General features: G+C 38.5%; 1 protein-coding gene across 5 annotated transcripts in view; it reads left to right on the forward strand.

The window, feature by feature from the left end:
• The window catches only part of KDM4C (lysine demethylase 4C), a 398364-nt gene that overhangs the window by 44625 nt on the left and 340906 nt on the right, over positions 1 to 12833 (forward strand). For 4 of the 5 annotated variants that reach the window (XR_009519875.1, XM_060014734.1, XM_060014733.1 and 1 more), the window contains exons 3-4: positions 414 to 589; positions 10640 to 10754. Coding sequence is in view for 3 of the 5 variants with exons in the window: in XM_060014734.1 (XP_059870717.1) it covers positions 414 to 589; positions 10640 to 10754 (291 nt within the window). In the remaining 2 variants the exon portion in view is untranslated. Of the gene's footprint in view, positions 1 to 413; positions 590 to 1608; positions 2010 to 10639; positions 10755 to 12833 lie in introns of those variants that run through there. The other variant, XM_060014735.1, reaches the window with a different exon arrangement.

Consider the following 12833-nt stretch of genomic DNA (forward strand, 5'->3'; position numbering starts at 1 on the left):
CCATATTGTGTGAGAGGTGTTTAAAGAAAAGGTATCAACTAAACCAATACTTATTTTTCTCATGGTACTATAAACAGCACTTGAACTCTAGCAAGTTATTTTACTTTTGTGTGTCTCTCAATTTTACCTTTAAAACAGAGAGGTTAACAGTAGCCACTAAAAAATAAGTTAATACAAGCACAGTATTTTGTATAGTAAGTACTCAGTAAATTTTGCTGTTTTAAAAAAGTCATGTCAGTAAGGTGAATATTTGGGAGAATGCAAGCATTTCCTTTAATGTGAATCTTCACAGTTCTTTTACACATTTGTCATATAAATGCTGAGAAATTCTTCACTTGTATTCTGTTGGAATAGGAAAGCTAAATAACTACCTGGAATGTTTTCCAAATAATATTTCATTATTTTACTTTTAGGTTATTCCTCCTAAGGAGTGGAAGCCAAGGCAGTGCTATGATGACATTGACAATCTGCTTATTCCAGCGCCAATTCAGCAGATGGTCACAGGGCAGTCAGGACTGTTCACTCAATACAACATCCAGAAAAAAGCCATGACAGTGAAGGAGTTCAGGCAGCTGGCCAACAGTGGCAAGTGAGTAGATTCAGTTTAATATTTTTATTTCTTTCGAAGATATAGGTGAACATGGTAAGTAACCAAGTAGATGGGAGCTTGTGGTGAAAAGCAGGAGTCTTCTGCACAATCTCAGTCCTCATTTAACTGTTACTGTTTTCTGTTTTTCAGGTGGTTGCCTGCCTACTTACTTTAGTTTACTGCTAGGGAAATTGTTCCTCGTTTTATCATCTCATTCATAATATTTGTAAATGGTTTTTTTCCTATCTTTTAGTTGCCATGAGTTTTTGATTCTACACTTGATTCATCTTTGTTAGGCAAATTTTATTCTGTGTGTGACAATCTTTAAGTCTTTTTTTTTTTAAAATAGCATTCCTCTTTTTTTTTTTTTTTGCGATACACGGGCCTCTCACTGTTGTGGCCTCTCCCGTTGCGGAGCACAGGCTCCGGACGCACAGGATCAGCGGCCATGGCTCACGGGCCCAGCCGCTCCGCAGCATGTGGGATCTTCCCGGACCAGGGCACGAACCCGTGTCCCCTGCATCGGCAGGCGGACTCTCAACCACTGCGCCACCAGGGAAGCCCAGCATTCCTCTTTTTTAAAAAATTAATTATTTTTGGCTGAGTTGGGTCTTTGTTGCTGCGCGTGGGCTTTCCCTAGTTGGCATTGAGCAGAGGGCTACTCTTCGTTGTGGTGCGCGGGCTTCTTATTGCAGTGACTTCTCTTGTTGCAGAGCATGGGCTCCAACAAGTTTCCGGGGAGGTAGGGGAACCCTGATTTGTGGTTTTTGCCTATTTCCATGGTATAACTACTCCCGCACAGGCACGCGGGCTTCAATAGTTGTGGCACGTGGGCTCAGTAGTTGTGGCTCGCGGGCTCAGTAGTTGTGGCTCGCAGGCTCTAGAGTGCAGGCTCAGTGGTTGTGGCGCACGGGCTTAGTTGCTCCATGACATGTGGGATCTTCCTGGAGCAGGGCTCGAACCCGTGTCCTCCGCATTGGCAGGCGGATTCTTAACCACTGTGCCACCAGGGAAGTCCTGACAATGTTTAAGTCTTAAATGATAAGTTATATATATTAGAAGATGAGTAATTTAAAAAGAAAATCCTTGAATGACTTGAAGGGCCACCAGTATTGTGTTAGTCACCTGCTGCTATCTAATGAATCACCCCAAACCTTAGTATCTTAAATCAATAAACATTTAACATCTCAGTTTCTTAAGGTCAAGAATCTGGGAGTGGCTCAGCCAGGTGGCTGTGGCTCAGGGCCTCTCCTGAGGTTGCATTCAAGTTGGCTGGGGCTGCTGTCACCTGAAGGCTTGACTGTGACTAGAAGATTTTCTCCCAAGATTGCTCCCCTTACGTGGCAGTTGGCTGGAGTCCTGAGTCCTTTGCCACATGAACTGCTCCTCGTGTTGTGGCAGCTGGCTTCTTCCAAAGCAGGTGATCCAGGAGTTACCAAGATGAAGACACAATGTCTTTTCATGACCTGTTTCTTGACTGTCATTTCTGCCATATTCTATTTGTTATAAGCCAAATGCAGCCCATACTTAAGGGGAGGAGAATTAAGCTGTAAGTCTTGAAGGGAGGTGTATCAAAGAATTTGTGGATATATTTTAGAAACTATCACAGTTATGATTGTTATTAAATTGCCCCCCCACTGTTTTTTTTTTAAAGTTTCTGATATGGTGGTTAAGGCCTTAGATCAAAATATTAATCTGGAAAAAAAAATACCCCCCCAAAACCAACCAACCAATCATCCAACCAAAAAACATCAGTGTCTAAATTCTCTGGATGGGTATTCATGAGATTAAGTCCTTTGGATAAATTTAGTTGATATCTTTTAAAAAAAATTTATATTTGACATAGTAAGCACTTGATGGTACTTGAAGAATCTTTTTTCTGTGTGAAGTTCCTATTATGGAGCATTCTGGCTAATCCAAAGCAATTAGACATTTTATAATTAATTCAAGTCCCTCTTGAATTTTTTTTAAACATCTTTATTGGAGTATAATTGCTTTACAATGGTGTGTTAGTTTCTGCTTTATAACAGTTGAGTTTTTTTCCATAGGCATTAGTAAAGCCTCATTGTTTCAGATTTCATTGATTGAGAATGTGAAACTTTTATTTGGACTAGACTTGTTTGCTTTTATACTCTTTAAGAACTCTAATAAGTTCAATGCTAAAACAAGATTGCAGAAGCAATTTTATCCAACTTTTTTTTTTTCCTAACCCAGTGTTAGAAAGATTATAGGGGTCCCAGAAGAAGAAGAGAAAAAGGAAGGGTCTGAGAAAATATTTAAAGAGATTATAGTCAAAGACTTCCCTAACATGGGAAAAGAAATAGTCACCCAAGTCCAGGAAGCACAGAGAGTCCCATACAGAATAAACCCTAGGAAAAACACACCAAGACACATATTAATCAAACTAACAAAAGTTAAATTCAAAGAAAAATTATTAAAAGCAACAAGGGAAAAACAAAAAATAACTTACAAAGGAATCCTCATAAGGTTATCAGCTGATTTTTCAGTGGAAACTCTGCAGGCCAAAAGGGAGTGGCAGGATATATTTAAAGTGATGAAAGAGAAAAACCTACAACCGAGATTACTCTACCCAGCAAGGATCTCATTCAGATTCGATGGAGAAATCAAAAGCTTTCCTTTTTTTTAAAGATAATTATTTTATTTTTTAAAATATTTATTTATTTATTTTTGGCTGCCTTCCTTCTTCATTGCAGTGGCTTCTCTTGTTACGGAGCACGGACTCCAGTAGTTGTGGCTCGCGGGCTCTAAAGCACAGGCTCTGTAGTTGTGGCACACTGGCTTAGTTGTGCTGTGCCATGTGGGATCTTCCTAGACCAGGGATCGAACCTGTGTCCCCTGCATTGGCAGGCAGATTCTTAACCACTGTGCCACCAGGGAGGTCCCTCAAAAGCTTTTCAGACAAACAAAAGCTAAGAGAATTCAGCACCACCAAACCAGCTTTACAACAAATGCTAAAGGAACTTCTCTAAGCAGGAAACACAAGAGAAGAAAAAGACCTGCAAAAACAAACCCAAAACAATTAAGAAAATGGTAATAGGAACATACACATCGATAATAAGCTTGAATGTAGATGGACTAAATGCCCCAACCAAAAGACACAGACTGGCTGAATGGATACAAAAACAAGACCATATATATGCTGTTTACAAGAGACACACTTCAGACCTAGGGACACATACACACTAAAAGTGAAGGGATGGAAAAAGATATTCCATGCAAATGTAAATGAAAAGAAAGCTGGAGTAGCAATACTCATTTCAGATTAAATAGACGTTAAGATAAAGACTGTTACAAGAGATAAGGAGAGACACTACATAATGTTCAAAGGATCAATCCAAGAAGAAGATATAACAATTATAAATATTTATGCACCCAACATAGGAGCACCCGAATACATAAGGCAAATTCTAACAACCATGAAAAGAGAAATCGACAGTAACACAATAATAGTAGGGGACTTTAACACCCCACTTACACCAATGGATAGATCATCCAAACAGAAAATAAACAAGGAAACACAAACTTTAAATGACACAATAGACCAGATAGATCTAATTGATATTTATAGAACATTCCACCCAAAAGTGGCAGAATACACTTTCTTCTCCAGTGCACATGGAACATTCTCCAGGATAGATCACATCTTGGGTCACATATCAAGCCTCCGAAAATTGAAGAAAATTGAAGTCGTACATCTTTTCTGACCCCAACGCTATGAGATTGGAAATCAATTACAGGAAAAAAAACCGTGAAAAACACAAATACATGGAGGCTAAACAGTGCACTACTAAATAATCAAGAGATCACTGAAGAAATCAAAGAAGAAATAAAAAAAAACATAGAAACAAATGACAACGAAAGCATGATGACCCAAAACCTATGGGATGCAGCACAGGCAGCTCTAAGAGGGAAGTTTATAGCAATTCAATCTCACCTCAAGAAACAAAAATCTCAAACAATCTAACCCTACCCTTAAAACAACTAGAGAAAGAAGAACAAAGAAAACCCAAAGTCAGTAGAAGGAAAGAAATCATAAATATCAGAGCAGAAATAAATGAAATAGAAATGAAGAAAACAATAGCAAAGATCAATAAAACTAAAAGCGGGTTCTTTGAGAAGACAAACAAAATTGATAAACCCTCAGTAAGTGGTGCAGGGAAAACTGGGCAGCTACATGTAAAAGAATGAAATTAGAACGCTACCTAATGCCATACACAAAAATAAACTCCAAATGGATTAAAGATGTAAATGTAAGACCAGACACTATAAAACTTTTAGAGGAAAACATAGGAAAAACACTCTTTGACATAAACCACAGCAAGATCTCTTTTGACCCACCTCCTAGAGTAACAGAAATAAAACCAAAAATAAACAAATGGGACTTAATTAAACTTAAAAGCTTTTACACAGCAAAGGAAACCATAAACAAGACAAAAGGCAACCCTCAGAATGGGAGAAAATATTTGCAAATGAAACAACAAAGGATTAATCTCCAAAATATACAAACAGCTCATGGAGCTCAATATCAAAAAACCAAACAATCCAGTTAAAAAATGGGTGGAAGACCTAAATAGGCATTTCACCAAGGAAGACATACAGATGGCTGAGAGGCACATGAAAAAATGCTCAGCATCACTAATTATTAGAGAAATGCAAATCAAAACTACAATGAGGGGCTTCCCTGGTGGTGCAGTGGTTGAGAGTCCGCCTGCCGATGCAGGGGACATGGGTTCGTGCCGCAGTCCGGGAAGATCCCACATGCCGCAGAGCGGCTGTGCCCGTCAGCCATGGCCGCTGAGCCTGCGTGTCTGGAGCCTGTGCTCTGCAACGGGAAAGGCCACAACAGTGAGAGGCCCGCGTACTGCAAAAAAAACAAAAAACAAAAAACTACAATGAGGTATCAGTTCATGCCAGTCAGAATGGCCATTATCAAAAAAGCGAGAAACAATAAATGCGGGAAAGGGTATGGTGAAAAGGGAACCCTCCTGCACTGCTGGTGGGAATGTAAATTGATATAACCACTATGGAAAACAGTATGGAGGTTCCTTAAAAAACTAAAAATAGAACTACCATATGACCCAGCAATCGCACTACTGGGCATATACTCTGAGAAAACCATAATTCAAAAAGAGACATGCACCACAGTGTTCATTGCAGCTCTATTTCCAATAGCCAGGACATGGAACCAACCTAAATGTCCATTGACAGATGAATGGATAAAGAAGATGTGGCACATATATACAATGGAATATTACTCAACCATAAAAAGAAACGAAATTGAGTTACTTGTAGTGAGGTGGATGGACCTAGAGCTTGTCATACAGAGTGAAGTAAGTCAGGAAGAGAAAAACTACTACTGTATGCTAATGCATACTATGGAATCTAAAAAAAAAAAAGGGTACTGATGAACCTAGTTGCAGGGCAGGAATAAAGAGGTAGACATAGAGAATGACCTTGATGACATGGGGTGGGAGGACGAAGCTGAGGCGAAGTGAGAGTTGCATCAACATATATACACTATGGAATGTAAAATAGTTGGCTGGTGGGAAGCAGCTGCATAGCACAGGGACATCAGCTTGGTGCTTTGCGATGACCTAGAGAGGTCGGATAGGGAGGATGGGAGAGAGGCTCAAGAGGGAGGGGATATGGGGACATGTGTATGCATATGGCTGATTCGCTTTTTTGTGCAACAGAAACTAACACGGTATTGTGAAGCAATTATACTCCAATAAAGATCTATTTAAAAAAAAACTATTAAATAGCTTAATTCATTTAGTGGAACCTCTACTTGACTACTTTGATATTTCAAGAGACTGTTTGTACTTGGAAATAATCAGATAATACTTACTAGAAAATGTTGGCTAATATCCTTAAAAATCATCATAATTATTATGAGAAAGTTCTGTGGGGTTTCAAAGGAAGGTAAACCTTCTGTGGTAGTTAATTGGAATGGTGTAATTTCATTTCGTAGGTGCTACTGAGATGGATTTTGAAGGAAGGTCAGAAACGTTACAAAACTAATGTATGCTTATTTAAAAATTCAAACATTATAGAAATGCGTAATTTCAACTCCCGGAAACAATCATTGTTAATAATACATGGCGATTCAAAATATTGATGAGTACAGAGTCTCAAAGTCCTGTGTTCTCTTGTCACGGAGAAACTTTGGTTATCATCTCTAGCCCATTTGATTATCGTAGCATGGTGTCAGTTTTCTATTTAGAGGGAATTTATCTTACTAGGCACTTACTTTATTCATATCTCTGTTTTTTATTCTGGTGGCTTAGTTGTAGATTGACTCTTCCTGAAGGTAGCCGTTCAGCTGACAGTCTTTGTTTTGTGTTCCACTGTGTACCCAGTGCTTGGTACAGTATCTGGGACATGGTAGGTGCTGTTTCAATATATGTTGATTGAAAAAATAAATAGTGTCATGAAGCTAAAATATACTTGAAGTAGTATAAATTATTAAACAGATTGTAAAGATTCACTTATTAACAGAATATACATTTCTTGATATTCTGAAGTTCAAAGATAATTTAAAAAATAGTGGACTCTAGGGACTTCCCTGGTGGTCCAGTGGTTAAGAACCCATGCTTCCAATTCAGTGGGCTCAGGTTCCATCCCTGGTTGGGGAACTAGGATCTCACATGCCACGTGGAGTGGTCAAAAAAAAAAATAGTGGACTCTTTTTTTTCGTTACAAAATATGACTATCATGAGAAATTGTCTGAAAGATTATTTCCAGATTAAATGTCATTTCTTTCAAAGTTGATGTATCTTTTGAGTTGCATTAATTTCACTGTAATTTTTGTAACGTTGTTACTTTTTTTTTTTTTTTTTTTTTTGCGGTACGTGGGCCTCTCACTGTTGTGGCCCCTTCCGTTGCGGAGCTCAGGCTCCAGACACACAGGCTAAGCGGCCATGGCTCACGGGCCCAGCCGCTCCGCGGCATGTGGGATCCTCCCGGACCGGGGCACGAACCCGTGTCCCCTGCATCGGTAGGCGGACCCTCAACCACTGCGCCACCAGGGAAGCCCCTGTTGTTACCTTTGAAATTTATATTTTTATATTTCCTCTGTGAGTTTCATATGAAAATTTATTTCAAATGCCAGTGAAATGGGTTTTAAGCCTCAAGCCAAGGCTCTACTTGTCCACTCACAGCTACACTAGGATCACATGGTCTTCATAACAGTTATGGAATGGTCCTAAGATGGGACTAATTTTCATGGTAGGCAAGAGGCATTTTTCTGGTCTTTCTGTTCATCTGTTCTCCTTCAGTACATGCCCTTGCATAGGTACACAGTACATAATGTGCTTGGTGGTAGAGGGGATAACACGCTCATTTGGTTAATAACATAACTTAGTCCAAAGAAAATCTGGAGACCTCCAACATATCTTTACTATAAAAGTTTGTGGAGGTGAGTAATATGCTGCTTCCCATCACTTACATTGTTGATCTGTACTTTCTTCTAGGCATGGAGCTAAGTGCTTTACAGAATTATCTGATGGAGTCTTCACAACAGCTCAATTGTTATTATCCCTGTTTTATACAGGAGTAACTGAGGTCCAGAGAGATTCAGTCTCCTGTCCTGGGTTATGTAGCTTATAAATGGCAAAGCCTGGATTTAGATCCAAGCAGTCTGGTTCTGGAGCCCTGTCTCTTAACAACTGTGCTATAGTGAATGAAAGGTTCTGGGTAAGAAGTGCGGTTGAATCAGTTTTGAGCAAGTTGATGCTGGATTTGTGGAATAGGCGTGATTGTTTGGCAGTCCATTAGGGATGGAAACTGTAGCCAGGTTTCATTAGAATCAGGTACCAAGTAAGTGAACTGGTCCCTTTTTCCAAGTTTAGTATCAGTGTTTGTTTCAAATATTCAGGGATTTTAGACTTTAACCTCAATAGCTAATACCCAACTATAGCTTTCTCTCTTAGAGTTATGGGTTGCTAAAAATTTATCCTGACGGGGTGAGTATATGGTGATAGATTCTTTAGGTCTTCTCATAGTGAAAGGCAGTTTAGGCTTTCAATTTCTAAAATCTAAGAAGTTTCTTTAGAAGTCATAATAAACAGCATCTTTGCTACCTTTTTTTGTCACCTGACTCTGACCTCTGGTTAGCTTGTTTAGCTTGTGCCTGGAATGTCTGTTACTACTGGAACCCTCTAATCAAAGCATTAGAATGAAGTGGAGTGGATTCTTTCACACCCATCCTTTTTATTTTTGGTTGCCCTGTGAGATTAAATCTGTAAATTACTCTTTATTTCAAATCCAGTTGTTAAATTGTTTGGCATTCTCGCTTATTGCTTAGATAACCAGTTTGGCATCCCCAGTGTAGTAGATGTAGATGTTGCTTGTTCTATAATTCTTCAATCTAAAATGTCCAGTAGGCTTGATAGGGATTGCTGCTTCTGCTAAACACCTTTTTCACTATGTGTGTTCCATTGCTTTCTCAGTTTGTTGATTTCTTTGCTAATTTTTTTTTCCTGTAGAAACATTGTGGGTTTTTTTTTTTCGGTAATAATATAAGATTATTGTTCAAAATCCAAATAATACAGAGAAGTACCTTTCTGTAATTCCTATGTAAGAGATAACCATTAGTATTAATAGTTTAGAGTATATTTCTTTCTGGCCATTTAATGTACAGTTACAGATCTTTTTTTTTTTTTTTTTTTTTTGCGGTACGTGGGCCTCTCACTGTTGTGGCCTCTCCTGTTGCGGAGCACAGGCTCCAGACTCGCAGGCTCAGCGGCCATGGCTCACGGGCCCAGCCGCTCCGCGGCATGTGGGATCCTCCCGGACCGGGGCGCGAACCCGTGTCCCTTGCATCGGCAGGCAGACTCTCAACCACTGCGCCACCAGGGAAGCCCTACAGATCTTTTTGTTATGTAAATAGGATCATAGTATTTTTACTGTTCTGTAATCTGCTTTATTCACTGTGGAAAGATTTTAATGTCAATATACAGAAAGATCTGCCTTATTTTGTGTTCTTTTATTTAACATAGTCCTAGTTGCTGGACGTAAGCTTGAGGTTTCAGTTAATGCTGCAGCAACATCCTGGGTCATATATCATTGTATACATCTCTATGTTGAGATGAATTTCTAGAGTTGAATTTTAGGTTCAAAGGGGCATTTTTTTTTTTTTTTTTTTTTTGTGGTACGCGGGCCTCTCACTGTTGTGGCCTCTCCCGTTGCGGAGCACAGGCTTCGGACTCGCAGGCTCAGCGGCCATGGCTCATGGGCCTAGCCACTCTGCGGCATGTGGGATCTTCCCGGACTGGGGTGCGAACCCGTGTCCCCTGCATCGGCAGGCGGACTCTTAATCACTGCGCCACCAGGGAAGCCCAAAGGGACATTTTTTAAGGCTATTGAAAAATTATACTCTGATACCAGTATATACCCCGACTCCAGCTGTGTAAGAGAAGTTTCATTCTTTACCACCATTTATATATTAAGCATTTGCCAATCTGATAGGTGCAGAATATCTTATTTTAGTTTTACTTTCTTGGATTTTTAGTGAGATTGTCCTTTGTCAATTTTTCTATAGAAAAATATAAGAAATTTTAAGTGAATTACATATAATTAATAATAAATATTAAATTATATATAACAAATTACATATATTCTAAGTTATATGTTTTGTCTTTGTAAGTCTTTTATTCTAAGTTATATGTTTGTCTTTTACATGTAAATCTCTAAAATGTCCTAGTATAGTATAATTGGTTAAAGATTTTAGAAAATATTTTGAAAGCTAAAATAATATTAAGTAGTTTTCTATTGTTGATACTTTCATAAAAATATTTTTCTTATTCATCAAAAAATGAGGTTTTCATCTAGTTATTTAGGAATCTTAGAGTCTTCAGAGATCTATGATAAACACATGTATATATTTACTTGTCAGATTTGACACCATGAGCTGCTGCAGTGTTTTCATTTTGATAGAATTTTGTTTAGAAAGTGATTTAAATCAAATGGGTAGGGAAAATCTGAAAATTGTCTTACTGTTTTGTACTTTGTTTCATCTCCCTTTTCCAGGTATTGTACTCCGAGATACTTGGATTATGAAGATTTGGAGCGCAAGTACTGGAAGAACTTAACCTTCGTGGCACCTATCTATGGTGCAGACATTAATGGGAGCATATATGATGAGGTATATTTCTATTACAGTGGGTTTTGTAAAGCATCATTTCATGTTACTATTTTTGTTACCGTTTTCAGTGGTCGAGAAGCAGTCATTTGTTGTGCTTTGTGTGACCCATAATTCTTCACAGGACAAGAGGAAATAAAGACACATCAGTATGATTTCTGCTGCTTCTGTTTTTTACATTGAAACCAGCTAATTGTACAAATATGTGAGCCTGTTCAACAGTAATATAGTATGTGGTTATCTGGCTGATCTTCAAATCACACTCAAAATTTTTAAAAGCAAAGCACATTATAAAAATACCTGGAAAACAGGGAATATTATTCATAATAGTACCATCTTAAGGCAAAAGCAGTATTGTAATATGTATTCTTCCTGTAGTTTTCCCCTAATCATTTGAAAAAGTTATATTAAACATGCTTATAGGACTTCCCTGGTGGCACAGTGGTTAAGAATCCTCCTGCCAATGCAGGGGACACGGGTTCAAGCCCTGGTCTGGGAAGATCCCACATGCCACGGAGCAACTGAGCCCATGCGCCACAACTACTGAGCCTGTGCTTTAGAGCCTGCGAGCCACAACTACTGGGCCAGTGTGCTGCAACTACTGAAGCCTGCGCACCTAGAGCCCGTGCTCCACAACAAGAGAAGCCACCACAATGAGAAGCCCGAGCACTGCAACAAAGAGTAGCCCCCGCTTGCTGCAACTAGAGAAACCCTGCGTGCAGCAACAAAGATCCAACACAACCAAAAATGAATGAATGAATGAATGAATGAATGTGTAAAGCAAAAACAAAACAAAACATGCTTATATTCTCTTTTTTATCCCCCCCACACAAATTGTGAGAATTTTTTCTTTTTTAAAAGTACATATTACAGTTTTTCCAGTTATTTTTCATGAGAGCATAATCTGCTTGATGTAATCTAATCCTTCTTGCCTCCCCTGATACTACTTGAAATCCTATTTTTAAAAAAAATCTTTTCTTTTTGAAACCTTTTATTCCCTCTCCCATTGTTTTATTTAGAGAAATTTCTTGCCTACCAAAAAGTTGAAGTGATGCAGTGAACACCTGGATGCCCTCACATGGATTCACTAGTTGTTAATATTTGCCACATTTGCTTTTTGTTTCTCTATCACTCTGTCTGTGTCTCTGTCTCTCTGTCCTTATGCTGTAACATTTGAAAGTAAGTTGCAGACATCATGACAATTCACCCTTAATTATTTCAGCATGTTTCTTTCAGTTATAAGGCAATTTAACGTTTATATAATGTCATCTAATATAGAAACCATACTCAAAGATCCCTGATTTTCCCAGTAATGTTCTTTATAACCTGCTTTGAAGGTTATATGAAGGATCCCGCCAGGGATTTCCCTTTAAAGTTAGTAAGTGTGCTATAGGGTAATATTTAGAGGCTAGTTGAATATCCTGTTCCCAATAGCCTTTCACCCAGTGAATTTGCCTCCATTGATAATCCTTGACCGAGTCAATTATTGTACTATTTTTAAACTGTTTATATTTTGAAATATAAAACAAGCTGGAAAGTGGATAAAACATAAACTTAGAGCTTCATGAATTATTGTAAGGTGAATACCTATGTACCATCCCTGACATCAAGGAAAACATTACAGGCACCCTAGATTTCCCCTATCTGTCCCCTTTACCTATTATAGTCTCCTACTTTTCCTCCAAAGGAGTGGTTATAGGGTATACACATGGGTAGTTTTAGAACAAAACTATTTTCCACTTTACACCTTTCTATACCAGTGTTTGCTACTTCCATTGCCCCACAGCCTCCCTGACATTAGACATTCTAAAATTAAATGGGAGTATGTAGCAGGTTCTTGTGGTTTTAAATAGCATCATGATTTTTTTTCTTTTATGTTCATTGGCTATTTGGATTTCCTCTTTATCAAAATGCCTGTTCAAGCCTCTTGTATGTTTTTCTTTTTTGTCATGCTTTTCTTATTGAGTTACAGTTCGTTATAATACATTTCTGGATATGAGATAGTGGCACAGTTTTAGTTTTTCTATATGGATCTTCAGTTGTTGAACACTGTTATTGAAAGGACCATTCTTATTTTTGAAA

Source organism: Delphinus delphis, chromosome 6 (genome assembly GCF_949987515.2).
Source record: "Delphinus delphis chromosome 6, mDelDel1.2, whole genome shotgun sequence".
Classification (NCBI taxonomy): domain Eukaryota; kingdom Metazoa; phylum Chordata; class Mammalia; order Artiodactyla; family Delphinidae; genus Delphinus; species Delphinus delphis.